The sequence below is a fragment of the Folsomia candida genome, unplaced genomic scaffold (assembly GCF_002217175.1).
Source record: "Folsomia candida strain VU population unplaced genomic scaffold, ASM221717v1 Fcan01_Sc003, whole genome shotgun sequence".
In the NCBI taxonomy this organism is placed as follows: domain Eukaryota; kingdom Metazoa; phylum Arthropoda; class Collembola; order Entomobryomorpha; family Isotomidae; genus Folsomia; species Folsomia candida.
Genome location: NW_019091195.1, coordinates 4,332,167 through 4,343,843, shown reverse-complemented (window position 1 = coordinate 4,343,843; position 11,677 = coordinate 4,332,167). Strand labels below are relative to the sequence as shown.

Here is an 11,677-nt window from a genome sequence, read left to right as displayed (position 1 = left end):
TTCCCGAACTTTTAATTTTAAAATTTTTTAGAAAAAATGCTCATCCCTGCATCACCCCCTTAAGAGAAACCACGGACAACAAAAAGTTTATGCGCCCTGACCGTGTAATCAAATTGCCCCGATTTTAGCAAAATGACAAAAAGACTTTTCGTACAATGGGCCACCGAATAGGCAAAAAGGCACTTTAGCCTAAAGTCTTTAGGTATGGCATGCCATACACAATCTGAAACACATATAAATGTTTTTAAAGGATCTCAGAAACTGTTACTTATGTATTATCATTTAATGATTAACAACGAATGTACATACGTAAGATATGTATGGATGGACATACAATTCGAAGAAAACCATCTTTTCTTCATGATAATTTAATTTATCCAAAATATGTCAAAACTGGAACAGTTTGTGATGTAATTGTATGGCAAGGCAAATACTCATTAACATACAACTGGGTACTTCATCATGCCAATTTCAATATATTGAGACCGAAACCGAGGACTTTGAATTCGAGATAATCAAATGTTTATTTCTGACAAATTCTGTTCATCACATGATAAACGTCAAAGAAAAGAGAAACCCACTCTTGTCTATATTTGCATATTACACACACGTCATAAACGACTTACCCAACTGGAGAAATGATTCTTGCTGTTTTGTTCGAGAGAGTGAAGAATGATGTTCGCTGAGATTTGTCATACATACGTTTGTAATGACGATATGAACTCATGTGACTTGTATATCATTTTTGTCATGTGTACATTATGCTTTTGCCCAATAGTGATCATCATACGATGTGACAATGCATCTTATGCGTGTGGGTGCTCTTATTTGCTCATGATCGGTGAAAATGCCTTACATAACTTTCTCAAGTAAATAGATGCAGCCAATTAAGACTTATATAAAACTGGAATTGGTAGAAATAGATTGGAGGATATCACTGGGACGAGAGATGCACAAATGTCAAATTATAGCCTTAAAGTCAATAGCCTGCTAATAAACGCACCTGTCAGGTGGCACGTTGTCACGTTATGTACACACCCAATGAATTGCTGCGTATATCATGATTTATGTGATATGAATTAACAGATCTCGTAGTCTTAACATCCATAATACTCGGACTCATGTGCATAAAGTCAAAAGTCATAAGTTACAACATCAATATGCATACATGCATATGTACACAAGATTTAAGATACTACTCATACAAATCCATGCACACAGGTTTAAACATTTATCTTTATTAATTCAATATGGAAATGGTAACATTTGTGGCACGACCATTCATTCATCAATTAAAATTTTGCCTAATTGTACAAATTCATTCGTAATTTCATGGTTTGACATTCTCGGAAACCATTATTTCGTTCTGCATACATATGTATACGTACAAGTCAACCTACATAAATATTTACAGCATAAAATGTTCCTTCTTACTTAGGAGGGGAGCTTGCGAGGTTGATAATAACAGATCTTGGTGCCCTTTGGATATGTGGTAGGGACCCATGAGTGTACTAAAACCCTGAAGTAGTTTGACTCCATGGCCACATTTGCGCCCGCCACACCCACTCAAAAATGCCCAAAAAACGCTTTCACTCGAGTTTTCACTCACTCAAATCCACGTCAAAAATCCAATTTTACTCGGATTTTGAAATTTCTTTCACCATTATACTCCCAGATAGTTGCTTTCTTCAATCCAATATCAAACTCAATTTTATTGATGATTATTTCGCAAACATAATTTGTTTTGTTGATGACTACAACAATGCTCATTCAGAATTTTAAATTTTAAAAATACTAAAAATTTCGAAAAAATTGAGTTTGATATTGGATTGAAGAAAGCAACTATCTGGGAGTATAATGGTGAAAGAAATTTCAAAATCCGAGTAAAATTGGATTTGTGGCGTGGATTTGAGTGAGTGAAAACTGGGGTGAAAGCGTTTTTTGGACATTTTTGAGTGGGTGTGGCGGGCGCAAATGTGGCCATGGAGTCAAACTACTTCAGGGTTTTAGTACACTCATGGGTCCCTACCACATATCCAAAGGGCACCAATATCTGTTATTATCAACCTCGCAAGCTCCCCTCCTTAGTAAAAAGACATCAATATGAAAGTCATACACATTTATTTTAATGATAACAAACAGAAATGAGGTTACAAGAAACTTAACGAAAACAAACTTTCCTAAGAAAATTGAGACGGGTTTTAACGAAGGAAGGGAACAAAGGGTTGTTTGGCATGCATTCAACATGGTTTATTACTGCTTTTACAGGGAATAACAATGCAGCTCATCTCTGGCTCCCCTAAACACAAATGCCATTCATTTCCCCTTTTTCAGCGGGTATGGCTTCACAACTATTGATATAAATTCACCAACGAAAACACGAACCGATAAAACTGGAGTTGAACTCTCTTTGTCTTTGATTCGTATCAACTTACTCATTTTTTTCTTTAACGAAATGATAATTTAGCAAGCCAGAGTTTGTGCATACATATGAATTAACGATAACCGATAATAATTCCAAGAATGGGAAAGCTCTTATTTCTCTCCGTGCTACTGTTCAACGGTTGGATAAAATTGGAATGTTTGTCGCAACTTAACGACGATAACTATTCGGGGGGAGAGGTTAAGGAAGCAAAGTCGAGCAATGCTTCGGATGTAGACGCTTTAGGGTACATTGCATTCTGTCCCTGCATGGGTAAGTGAAATGAAATTGGCCATAAATCTGATAATTTATTTAATGACTGGTTTTGAGTTTGACATTTCTTTGCTAATTGAAATGCAGGAAGATTTGGAAATCAAGCCGATCAGTTTTTGGGTGCATTAGCATTTGCAAAAAATGTGAATCGTACTCTAATTCTTCCTCCGTGGGTGGAATACATTCTTTATGAAGTTGGATCGGTGAGATCACATATTCATCCATTAAGGCTGCCTGGGAAGCAGGCACAAAAATAATTTCTTAAAAACGATGTTTAGGGCTCATTTTTGGATAGAATGGAAAACGGATCGGTAATTCTGTGGAGAAACCCATTCCTCACAGAATTACCGATCCGTTTTCCATTCTGTCCAAAAATAAGCCCTAAACATCATTTTTAAGAAATTCACTCTCCCAGGCACGGTTAAGAAATATACATCAACTGCATTGCAGCTTTTATTTATTTTAACATTTTATTTTAATGACATTGTTTTATTTGAAATTTTATCCAGATCCAAGTGCCATTTGATACATATTTCAAGGTAGAAAATTTGCAAACATATCATCGCGTAATTACAATGGAGAAATTTATGGAGAAATTGGCTTCTAGCATTTGGCCACCCAGCAAACGGATTGGTATTATTATTTACTTATTATTCACTGGTTACAAAGTCCTTTTACCTACCATACTGTGATATTTTTTATTGATTATTTAGCATTTTGTTACATGGAAAGGGGGTCAGGTGAAAAGAGTTGTGATGCAACTAAAGGTATGTAAATTAGCCTCTAATTGATTATGATTAGTCATTTAGAAATTGATTATTAATTAAAATTGATGTATATTTAATCAGGGAATCCATTTGGTCCATTTTGGGCTAATTTTAAGGTAGTTACTTATTTATAATAAAATAAATAATTTATTTTCAAATCATCATTAAAGCTATTTAGAATGCTGTCAGTGACGTTTTATAACAATAAATTTAGGTTGATTTTATTGCATCTGAAATTTTTGGACCCAATCTTCAATACTCTGTGAAATTTGATTCGGATGGGAAAAACAATTGGGAGAAAAGATATAACGGGAAAGAGTGGCCAGGTTAATTTTCTTAATTAATCTTAATTTCTGTTCAAGTTATGAAGAATGCCTACAATGACTTTCTTCCAGTTCTAGCATTTGTTGGACCCCCGAGTGGCTTTCCCGTTGACGCTGACAATCGACACTTGCAAAAGTATTTAGAATGGCAGGACGGGATTCAAGAAAAGGCGAATAAATTCATCTCAACTCTGCCAATGGGTCCGTTTGTTGGAATACATTTGAGAAATGGTGCCGACTGGTCACGCGTGGTATGTACCGTCCTCATAATTTTATTCAATTTTCCTTCATGTACAAAAAACCTCAAATAGTGAATTCCCACTTGTGATGACCGGGGGATTGTAACACACACCCCAACCTTTTCTGTTTTTGAATATCTCAAACTTTCCAATAACATAAATTGAAAAATGCAAATGATTTGTTCCAGTGTGAACTAGTCGGCGAATCTACCCAATTGTTTTCATCTCCGCAATGTCTCGGATACCGAAACGAATTTGGAAAACTTAACCATGAAATGTGTTACCCATCCACGCCCACCATAATTAAGCAAGTTAAACGAGCCGTCAAAAAAATAAAGGCCACCTCGGTTTTCGTAGCTTCTGATCGAAATCACTTGCTCCCCGAGTTGGCATCAGCTCTAAAGAAATTGGGGGTGACAGTTACCAAGCTGGACTACGAGTCTCCGCATGTTGACCTTGCCATTCTAGGAAAATCCAACATCTTCATTGGCAACTGTATCTCGAGCTACTCCTCATTTGTCAAGAGGGCTCGAGACGTAAATGGTTTTCCCACGGATTTCTTTGGGTTCCCTCCAACAATTAAAGCCAAAAATGGGCTCAACCATTCTGATACTGATGGATTTCATGACGAGCTATGATACATTGCTATATATAATAATTGAGAATATTACTCATAGAGTAATACTCAATAGATTAAACAGCAGATCTCAACTTTTTTAAATTTATGTATAAGTCTGATTTTAATTTTACTGACGGAGTATAACTCTCTTTCTCCATTATATGTATTTGAATAAAAAGACGATCAAGTTAAGTTTACCGTCAGACTACTGAAATCATTTTTACTTGATGTCTAAACAATAAGAGTTTGCATGGAGAAAGCAGAGAAAGACGATGCCGATGATATTGATCAAAGCGTACAGCATAACCCCACGTCAGTTTAGAGTCTTGTAAGCGCGTACTATTCACTCCAATGCAATGATTCCTAAACATTGCTGATTGCTTCGTAAAAGTTTCTCACTTTCTTCATCTACAATTTGCAATTATTACGCAAAAACTTTCACCTTTATTAATTTGGTGAGCCAAGGAGAAAGTAGAATTGTGTGTTAGTGCTTGTTGTAGATAGGTGAAATAATAAAAGTACGTTCTTGTAAACTTGATTACACAAAATTGTTCTGTTCTGTTTTAAACTGAATATTATTGTCCTATAGTTCAGAACACCGGCCTGTGTATATGGGACAAGTTACATAGTCTAGTTTTGTTACATATGACACAACACACTCACCGGTCCAGTTCATGTGTTTGAATTTGAAGTCGAACGATTAGTCATCTATATTGTTGATAAAACAAAAATGCAAAAACCTCAAAAGGACAAAGTTTGTGCAGAATTTTGCGCCCGTTTCCCTTCTTATCGCACCGATATCCAAAACACGGAGCGATTAGGATTTATGCTTAATCATCCGCTCATCAGGTAAACCCCAATTAGTGCGTAGTTAACTTACTGAATGAAGGAGATATGCGATACGATATATTAGATGTATCATCCGGCGAACTTTCTCTCGAAACACGACACTGGAAATCAGTTGAAATAGCGCAAAATAAAATACCAAGTCTTCTCATTCTCATCATCATCAACGAAAATGCATGAGACCATGCAAAACTCTTTACACACATTCGACATGAAATAACCATCATTTTTGATGTATAACACTACCATTCCAATATTATTTGACACTTTATCATTCTATACATGTTGCGACAAATGAATTGTTTCCAACACAAATTTTCATTTTTGAAGAAATTAAATTTTAATTATTATGTACTGACAAAATGGTGTGAGTGGACCGTTGCTAAGTTGGAGGATTGAGATGACCCCCTAGGTCAAATCCGGACCAAGTGATCTTACACCCTCCAGTGGGGTGTCAATCGATCGGTCTAGATAATACGATCAGTTTGGTATATTATAAAATTTTGTGAGATAAGAATTGGCTTCGAAATTCCTGAAAAACGTATATTTTGGAGATATTCTTCAAAATAAACATTTTAATTTTCGAAATAGTACACTCGAGATTTTTAGCTTAAAAAATCAAGCTAAAATTAGGATGATTTCATCCTCAGGAATTAAGTCTCTTTGTCTGCCTATTCAAAAGTTATTCAAGGTTAAAGTCGTTGGGGCAAACCAAAGGACTTTTGCCCCAACGATTTAAAAAATGAAAATTTTCTAAAAAATAATCCATTTGTCGCAACCGTATGGGGCACCACCCCATAGAAACGATGTCAGTTAATCGTGCTACCATTCTTCATGTATTTATTCACACAATCTATTTCCGTAGTTAATTAATTACATTTGCAGTAGCAATTAAATAGGAATGATCAAGATCTTGGGAGTTTGTACTATGGAATAGGAACATTATTCTTGAAACTGCGATAAATTAAAAGTCATGTAATGTAGCACGACAAATAGCAAAAAAAAATATTCTAGATTAATTGACACATTAGGTGAATTATTGAGTTCCAAGGAAAATACTGAAGAGCATTGATCTTATTCAAACTGGAGGACAAGAACTAAGCTCCATTTCATTTGCAATGTTTGTCATCCAGTCCATTATAAATTGGACCGGACGGCTGAAAACACCATCACCACGGCGTCGTCGTTTACTTTGACCACTAAATGAACTTGCGTGGCGTTGCTTATTGCCATCTTCAGAAGATGCCAAAGCCTTTGCGTTCTCAGAATCTTTCCCGTCGAGATTTTCCTCTCTTTCCTTTATAACCTTGGTCTTATTTTGGGCTGCAGACGTTTTCTTTTTTCTTGGTGGTGGCGTTGGTGTGGGACCTTTCACTGTAATCAGTGGTGCTGATGGAATTCTACGCTGTCCTGTCTCCTGATTATTCGCCTGAAAGGGGACAACTTTAATTTGAGCAAACTCTTGACTTTTGAATTAATCGTTTTGTTTACATACATTACCTGATTTTGACCAGGTTTAGAACGTATTTCGAACTGTCCAAGTGGGGTATGAATCAGCTCATCTTTTGTTTGCAGAGTGGACGAAAAATGCATTAGCATTGCATTGCTACACTTTTCAAATGTTCGACTATCCAACGTCATCCCGTTCTTGAAATTCTTGTCCATTACGTTCATCCTGTCTGACTTGATTTACGCACTTTATAATGAATGATTTAATAGCAACAAATTTTACGCGACATGTAGTTGAATGTATCTGAGAGAAATAGAATAACAAATTATGAATAACAAATATATAAATTAAATTGAGCCACGAAAACGCCTTGTTGTAAAGAATTTACCCACAGACGAAAATCGTGAAGGTTACTCTTTGATGATAATTGTTTTACAGATCCAAGTTAAATGAGTGGATCGGAGCCGATAACAAAACTCAACCTGAACTAATGTCCAAGAAGAAGAAGGAGAAGAAGACAAATGTTAACAACCAATTTATTGACACAGATGAATCAAACAGTCCTCTTCCATCACCACCTACCCATTCCACTAACACTAACCAATATCTTAAAAATCCAATCAAATCCAAACATCAACGAGAACTAGGAAATGAATTGTTCAAAAATAAGAAATTGCATAAAAGTCTTGAAGCCTATAATGAAGCTGTACGATTTGCCCCATTTTATCGACCTCCTCCCACTTCTTCTACCCAAAATGATGGGAAGAATAATGACGCTGAAGAGGAGTTGGACACTCTCCTTGCATTATCACTCGCTAATCGCAGCGCTGTTTACTTTGAGCTCGGTGAATCTTTTCATGAAAAATCTCTTGCTGATGTCGACCTCGCGTTAAAATATGGATATCCTGACCGACTAAAAAGTAAACTCTTGCTGAGGAAAGCTAATATTTATGTTACGAGTAAGCAATGGAGTCGGGCTGAGTCAATTATCGAAGAAATCCGAAAAAGTGATGATGATCCTGCTACATATAAACTTAACATTGACAGAATAAATGGACTTTCTGACCAGATTCATAAAAATATAAGTCACCCAAATAGTGAGAAAGAAATAGACTTCCCTGATGTGACCCTATTTCACAACAATGAGAATTTTGAAAATGCATCGACCGGGGTTAAGCTTAGTTATTCTGAAGATTCAAAAAGATTCGTTGTGGCTGTAACGGATTTGAAAAAGAAGGACATTATGTTTAATGAAACACCTTTTGCTTCGGTGCTCCTGCCACAGTTTTACGAATCACATTGTCATAATTGCCATAAAATGCTGGAACACTCCCATTTCATTCCGTGAGTTATTCTTATACGGTTTATAATATCCTCCAAACTTTCAAATAAAAGCTAAACATATTGGCTAATATTTGTTGTTTTTGCCTTCGTTTAGATGTAAACAGTGCACCCAATGCAAATTCTGTTCGGAACCGTGTGCAAAGAATGCATGGAATGTGTACCATAAATACGAATGCCTGTCACTGGATCTCCTTCACTCTGTCGGAATAGCACATCTTGCGGTTCGCATTATTTTCTGCGCTGGATTGCAAAATATCCTTGTTGCCGTTCGCAAGCATGACAATCTGAAAGACCCCAAAAATATTTCGATATTTCAAATAGGTTTAAATTCAAATTATGAAAGAGTGTACTCACTTCTGGACCACTTGGTTGATATGAACCCTGAAGACGTATTTCAATACACGCTGGTAAGACTTACAATGCGATGGTGTGAAGTGTAACCCTCCGATTTGGCTGAAATTTTGAAATTAGGTGGTCCAAGTCAATACAACTAACGTTTCTTCAGCCAGTTTGTGCGATGGTTGGAGTTACTCAAAATATTTGAGGTCAAAGTTGAAAAAACGGCCGACTTTTTTCAGGTGGAGTGAGAAAACTCCACTTCGATTCTCTTCTCCTCGCATTGATTTTCACTCCGAAAAATAATTCATTTCATCAATTTTAAATTTAATTCATTATAGAAAAACATTAATTTTTCATTGCACCTGGGTCTTGGTCTTTGTTTTCAAATGAATTGGAAATCAAAATAACAAACGGTTTCGAAATGGAATGTAAGTTAAGTTTTTCCATGTTTATTTGCCGTTAATGAATTTATAATCACATTGTTTTTAGTCATGTTTCTCACACATACGATTTCATACACAAGCATAAGCAGTGATGCAAAATAACCAAAATAAAACATTATTAAATAAGAATTAACTTGCCTCATACTCGCTTAATTTAATTCATAATTGAATAAGTGAGATTTTTATTTCTTTGCATTAAAAATTCATACAAACATTAATTTATAAATTCATTTAAACTTGGAAAAACTTAACTTGCTTTCCATTTCGAAACCGTTGGTTATTCTGTCTGATTTCCAATTCATTTGAAAACAAAGACCAAGACCATGACCCATGTGCAATGTTTTTAATGTTTTTCTATCATAGATCAAATTTATCATTGATGAAATGAATTATTTTTCGGATTGAAAATCAATGCGAGGAGAAGAGAATCGAAGTGGAGTTTTCTCACTCCGCCTGAAAAAAGTCGGCCGGTTTTTCAACTTTGACCTCAAATATTTTGAGTAACTCCAACCATCGCACAAACTGGCTGAAGAAACGTTAGTTGTATTGACTTGGACCACCTAATTTCAAAATTTCAGCCAAATCGGAGGGTTACACTTTACACCATCGCATTGTTAGTTGCACCTTTTCACCGCGATTGCTGTTATCGTGGGCACGTAATAATAGAAACTCCGGAACTATCCATTTCTATCTAATTCAGACTGCTGGACTGCTCACAAATTGGATTGTGAACAAGACATCATTTTTCGAGGAGCATGAGGCATGTCAAGAGGGAAACTATTCGGAAACACAAGTAACAGTGGGTGCTTCCATGCTTCATCATATATCACAGTTGATATGTAATGCTCACGCAATTACAGATATTCTTTGTGGTAAGCTGATTTATCTAATGGAATTGAATTGATTCAATTAATGTCCACGCAATGCTCCACAAATCATTTAATCTAAATCTGGGTTAATTCTTCCCATACTGCATTATACAGACGTCAACGTCAACAAAATATCCTTATCCACTGCGGACGAGTCTCAACAACGCATTGCTACAGCTATATATCCATCAGCAAGTATGATGAACCATTCATGCGAGCCAAATATTTCGTTTACTGTAAATTAACATTCTCTCGCTAAATTGCCTTATCCGATGTAAATTAGTATCTAAAGATTGACCTGGATTTCTCTTTTTAGTTTAACAATGGCAGAGTACTGCTGGTCAAGGTAACAAAGGACGTCTCCAAAGGACAGGAAATATTTAATTGCTACGGACCACATTGGAGGAGAATGTCATGCCAGTTAAGACTGGAATCTCTTGACGATCAATACTTTTTTAAATGCAAATGTTTTCATTGTACTGAAGAATTTGCAAGAAATATTTCATTTGTTGTAAGCTTAATATATATATTTTTAACTTCTTTTTGTAACTGATTCATCCATAGTCAAGTTTAAATTAAATTTTTCTCAACAGGATAAATTCACTAGTTTTAAATGCGATGAATGTGAAGGGCCCGTTCCAAGTCCGGATGGAGACAACCAACAATTCGTTAGTTCGTGTCAAACATGTGGACATGAGATGGACCTACATGATCAAGTACTTGCTTGCATGTACACTGATCGACTTGTTCAAGACGGTAACAAGAATCAAAAACAAGTATTAACAGTTCCATTTGGAACTACAAGAATGTAATTTTTCATAATAATTTATATTTCAGCCGAAGTTCTATTGGGTCGTGGAAATGTTAAGCAAGCTCTGGACATATTCGACACCTGCGAAGATCAATATAGTGGTTTCCTATACAAGTATCATTCCAGCTTCGGTCAATTGGCTGACATTATTGCACGCTGTTATGCAATTCTAGGTAATTTCTCGTAATCATAATCATTCCTAAACTGCGTCTCTATAATGACTAATTACAAATATTTTATGCATCACAGGGGAATTTTCAAAGGCTGCTGAATTCGTTAAGAAAAGTTTGATATATGTTGAACAACGATTTGGCATAGAATCCTTCGAGTACGGCCGAGAAGTAAAAAAATATGTGGACCTTCGTTCTCAGTCCAATGTGGATGTTGAATGCCAAGATGATGAATTAAATAGACTCACAGAGTTGTACAAGTCAATATTATTGGATCAATGAATGAATGAATAAATACTTGTATATTTATTGCTTTACATTCCATTGAGAAATACTCGTTTTTCTATATGTTTAGTAGTAAATAAATAACTATATTTACATGAATGAAACCATATTTCATTGTCTGATAGACGCACAATTGGCAGTACTTATCCTCAGATTCGCCTATGTACATATATAATTACTTTGTACTGATGCAGTCACGAGATGATGAAAATGAATGTTAAATGACATTGTGGTTTGGCATCTTACGTCTCTTACTATAATTTTACACAACATAACATTACAGATTTGACAATATAAAAATTTTACGTTTATGCCCGACAATTGAAATGCTATACATAAACCTGTTAGAAATGACAATGTTGTTTTTACCGTCGAAAGGGTAATATTGCATTGCTTTTGCAGCGAGTTTAGTGTTCATGCTCTCATCAGCTAAACCCAATATTTATTACGAAGGATTAGCATAAATTAGTATTTAAC

General features: G+C 35.6%; 3 protein-coding genes across 5 annotated transcripts; 2 read left to right on the top strand and 1 right to left on the bottom strand.

The window, feature by feature from the left end:
- Positions 1–2,168: 2,168 nt before the first annotated feature.
- On the top strand, positions 2,169–4,840 carry LOC110845689 (GDP-fucose protein O-fucosyltransferase 1). The gene is made up of 8 exons (XM_022092155.2): positions 2,169–2,695; positions 2,783–2,898; positions 3,205–3,328; positions 3,409–3,462; positions 3,544–3,578; positions 3,677–3,788; positions 3,858–4,036; positions 4,213–4,840. The coding sequence occupies exons 1-8, from the start codon at positions 2,524–2,526 to the stop codon at positions 4,660–4,662; spliced, it is 1,242 nt and encodes a 413-aa protein (XP_021947847.1). The 5' UTR covers positions 2,169–2,523; the 3' UTR covers positions 4,663–4,840.
- Positions 4,841–4,999: 159 nt separating this feature from the next.
- Positions 5,000–11,247, top strand: LOC110845688 (SET and MYND domain-containing protein 4). Its single transcript, XM_035849024.1, has 9 exons — positions 5,000–5,492; positions 7,378–8,283; positions 8,378–8,690; positions 9,766–9,937; positions 10,049–10,170; positions 10,251–10,445; positions 10,528–10,690; positions 10,772–10,918; positions 10,995–11,247. Exons 1-9 carry the CDS (start codon positions 5,374–5,376, stop codon positions 11,195–11,197), a joined length of 2,340 nt encoding a protein of 779 aa, XP_035704917.1. The 5' UTR covers positions 5,000–5,373; the 3' UTR covers positions 11,198–11,247.
- LOC110845691 lies at positions 6,303–9,827 on the bottom strand. Of its 3 annotated transcripts, none has more exons than XR_004834238.1 (5): positions 9,690–9,827; positions 8,638–8,664; positions 8,445–8,567; positions 6,990–7,242; positions 6,303–6,918 (listed from the first exon to the last, which is right to left on the bottom strand). XR_004834238.1 is itself a non-coding variant. In XM_022092157.2 (3 exons), the coding sequence occupies exons 2-3, from the start codon at positions 7,161–7,163 to the stop codon at positions 6,568–6,570; spliced, it is 525 nt and encodes a 174-aa protein (XP_021947849.1). In that variant the 5' UTR covers positions 7,164–7,242; positions 7,328–7,463; the 3' UTR covers positions 6,303–6,567. The 3 variants fall into 3 exon arrangements, 1 of the variants encoding a protein (XP_021947849.1); XR_004834237.1 differs by having other exon boundaries at positions 8,638–8,696; positions 9,690–9,817; XM_022092157.2 differs by lacking the exons at positions 8,445–8,567; positions 8,638–8,664; positions 9,690–9,827 and adding an exon at positions 7,328–7,463.
- Positions 11,248–11,677: the final 430 nt, after the last annotated feature.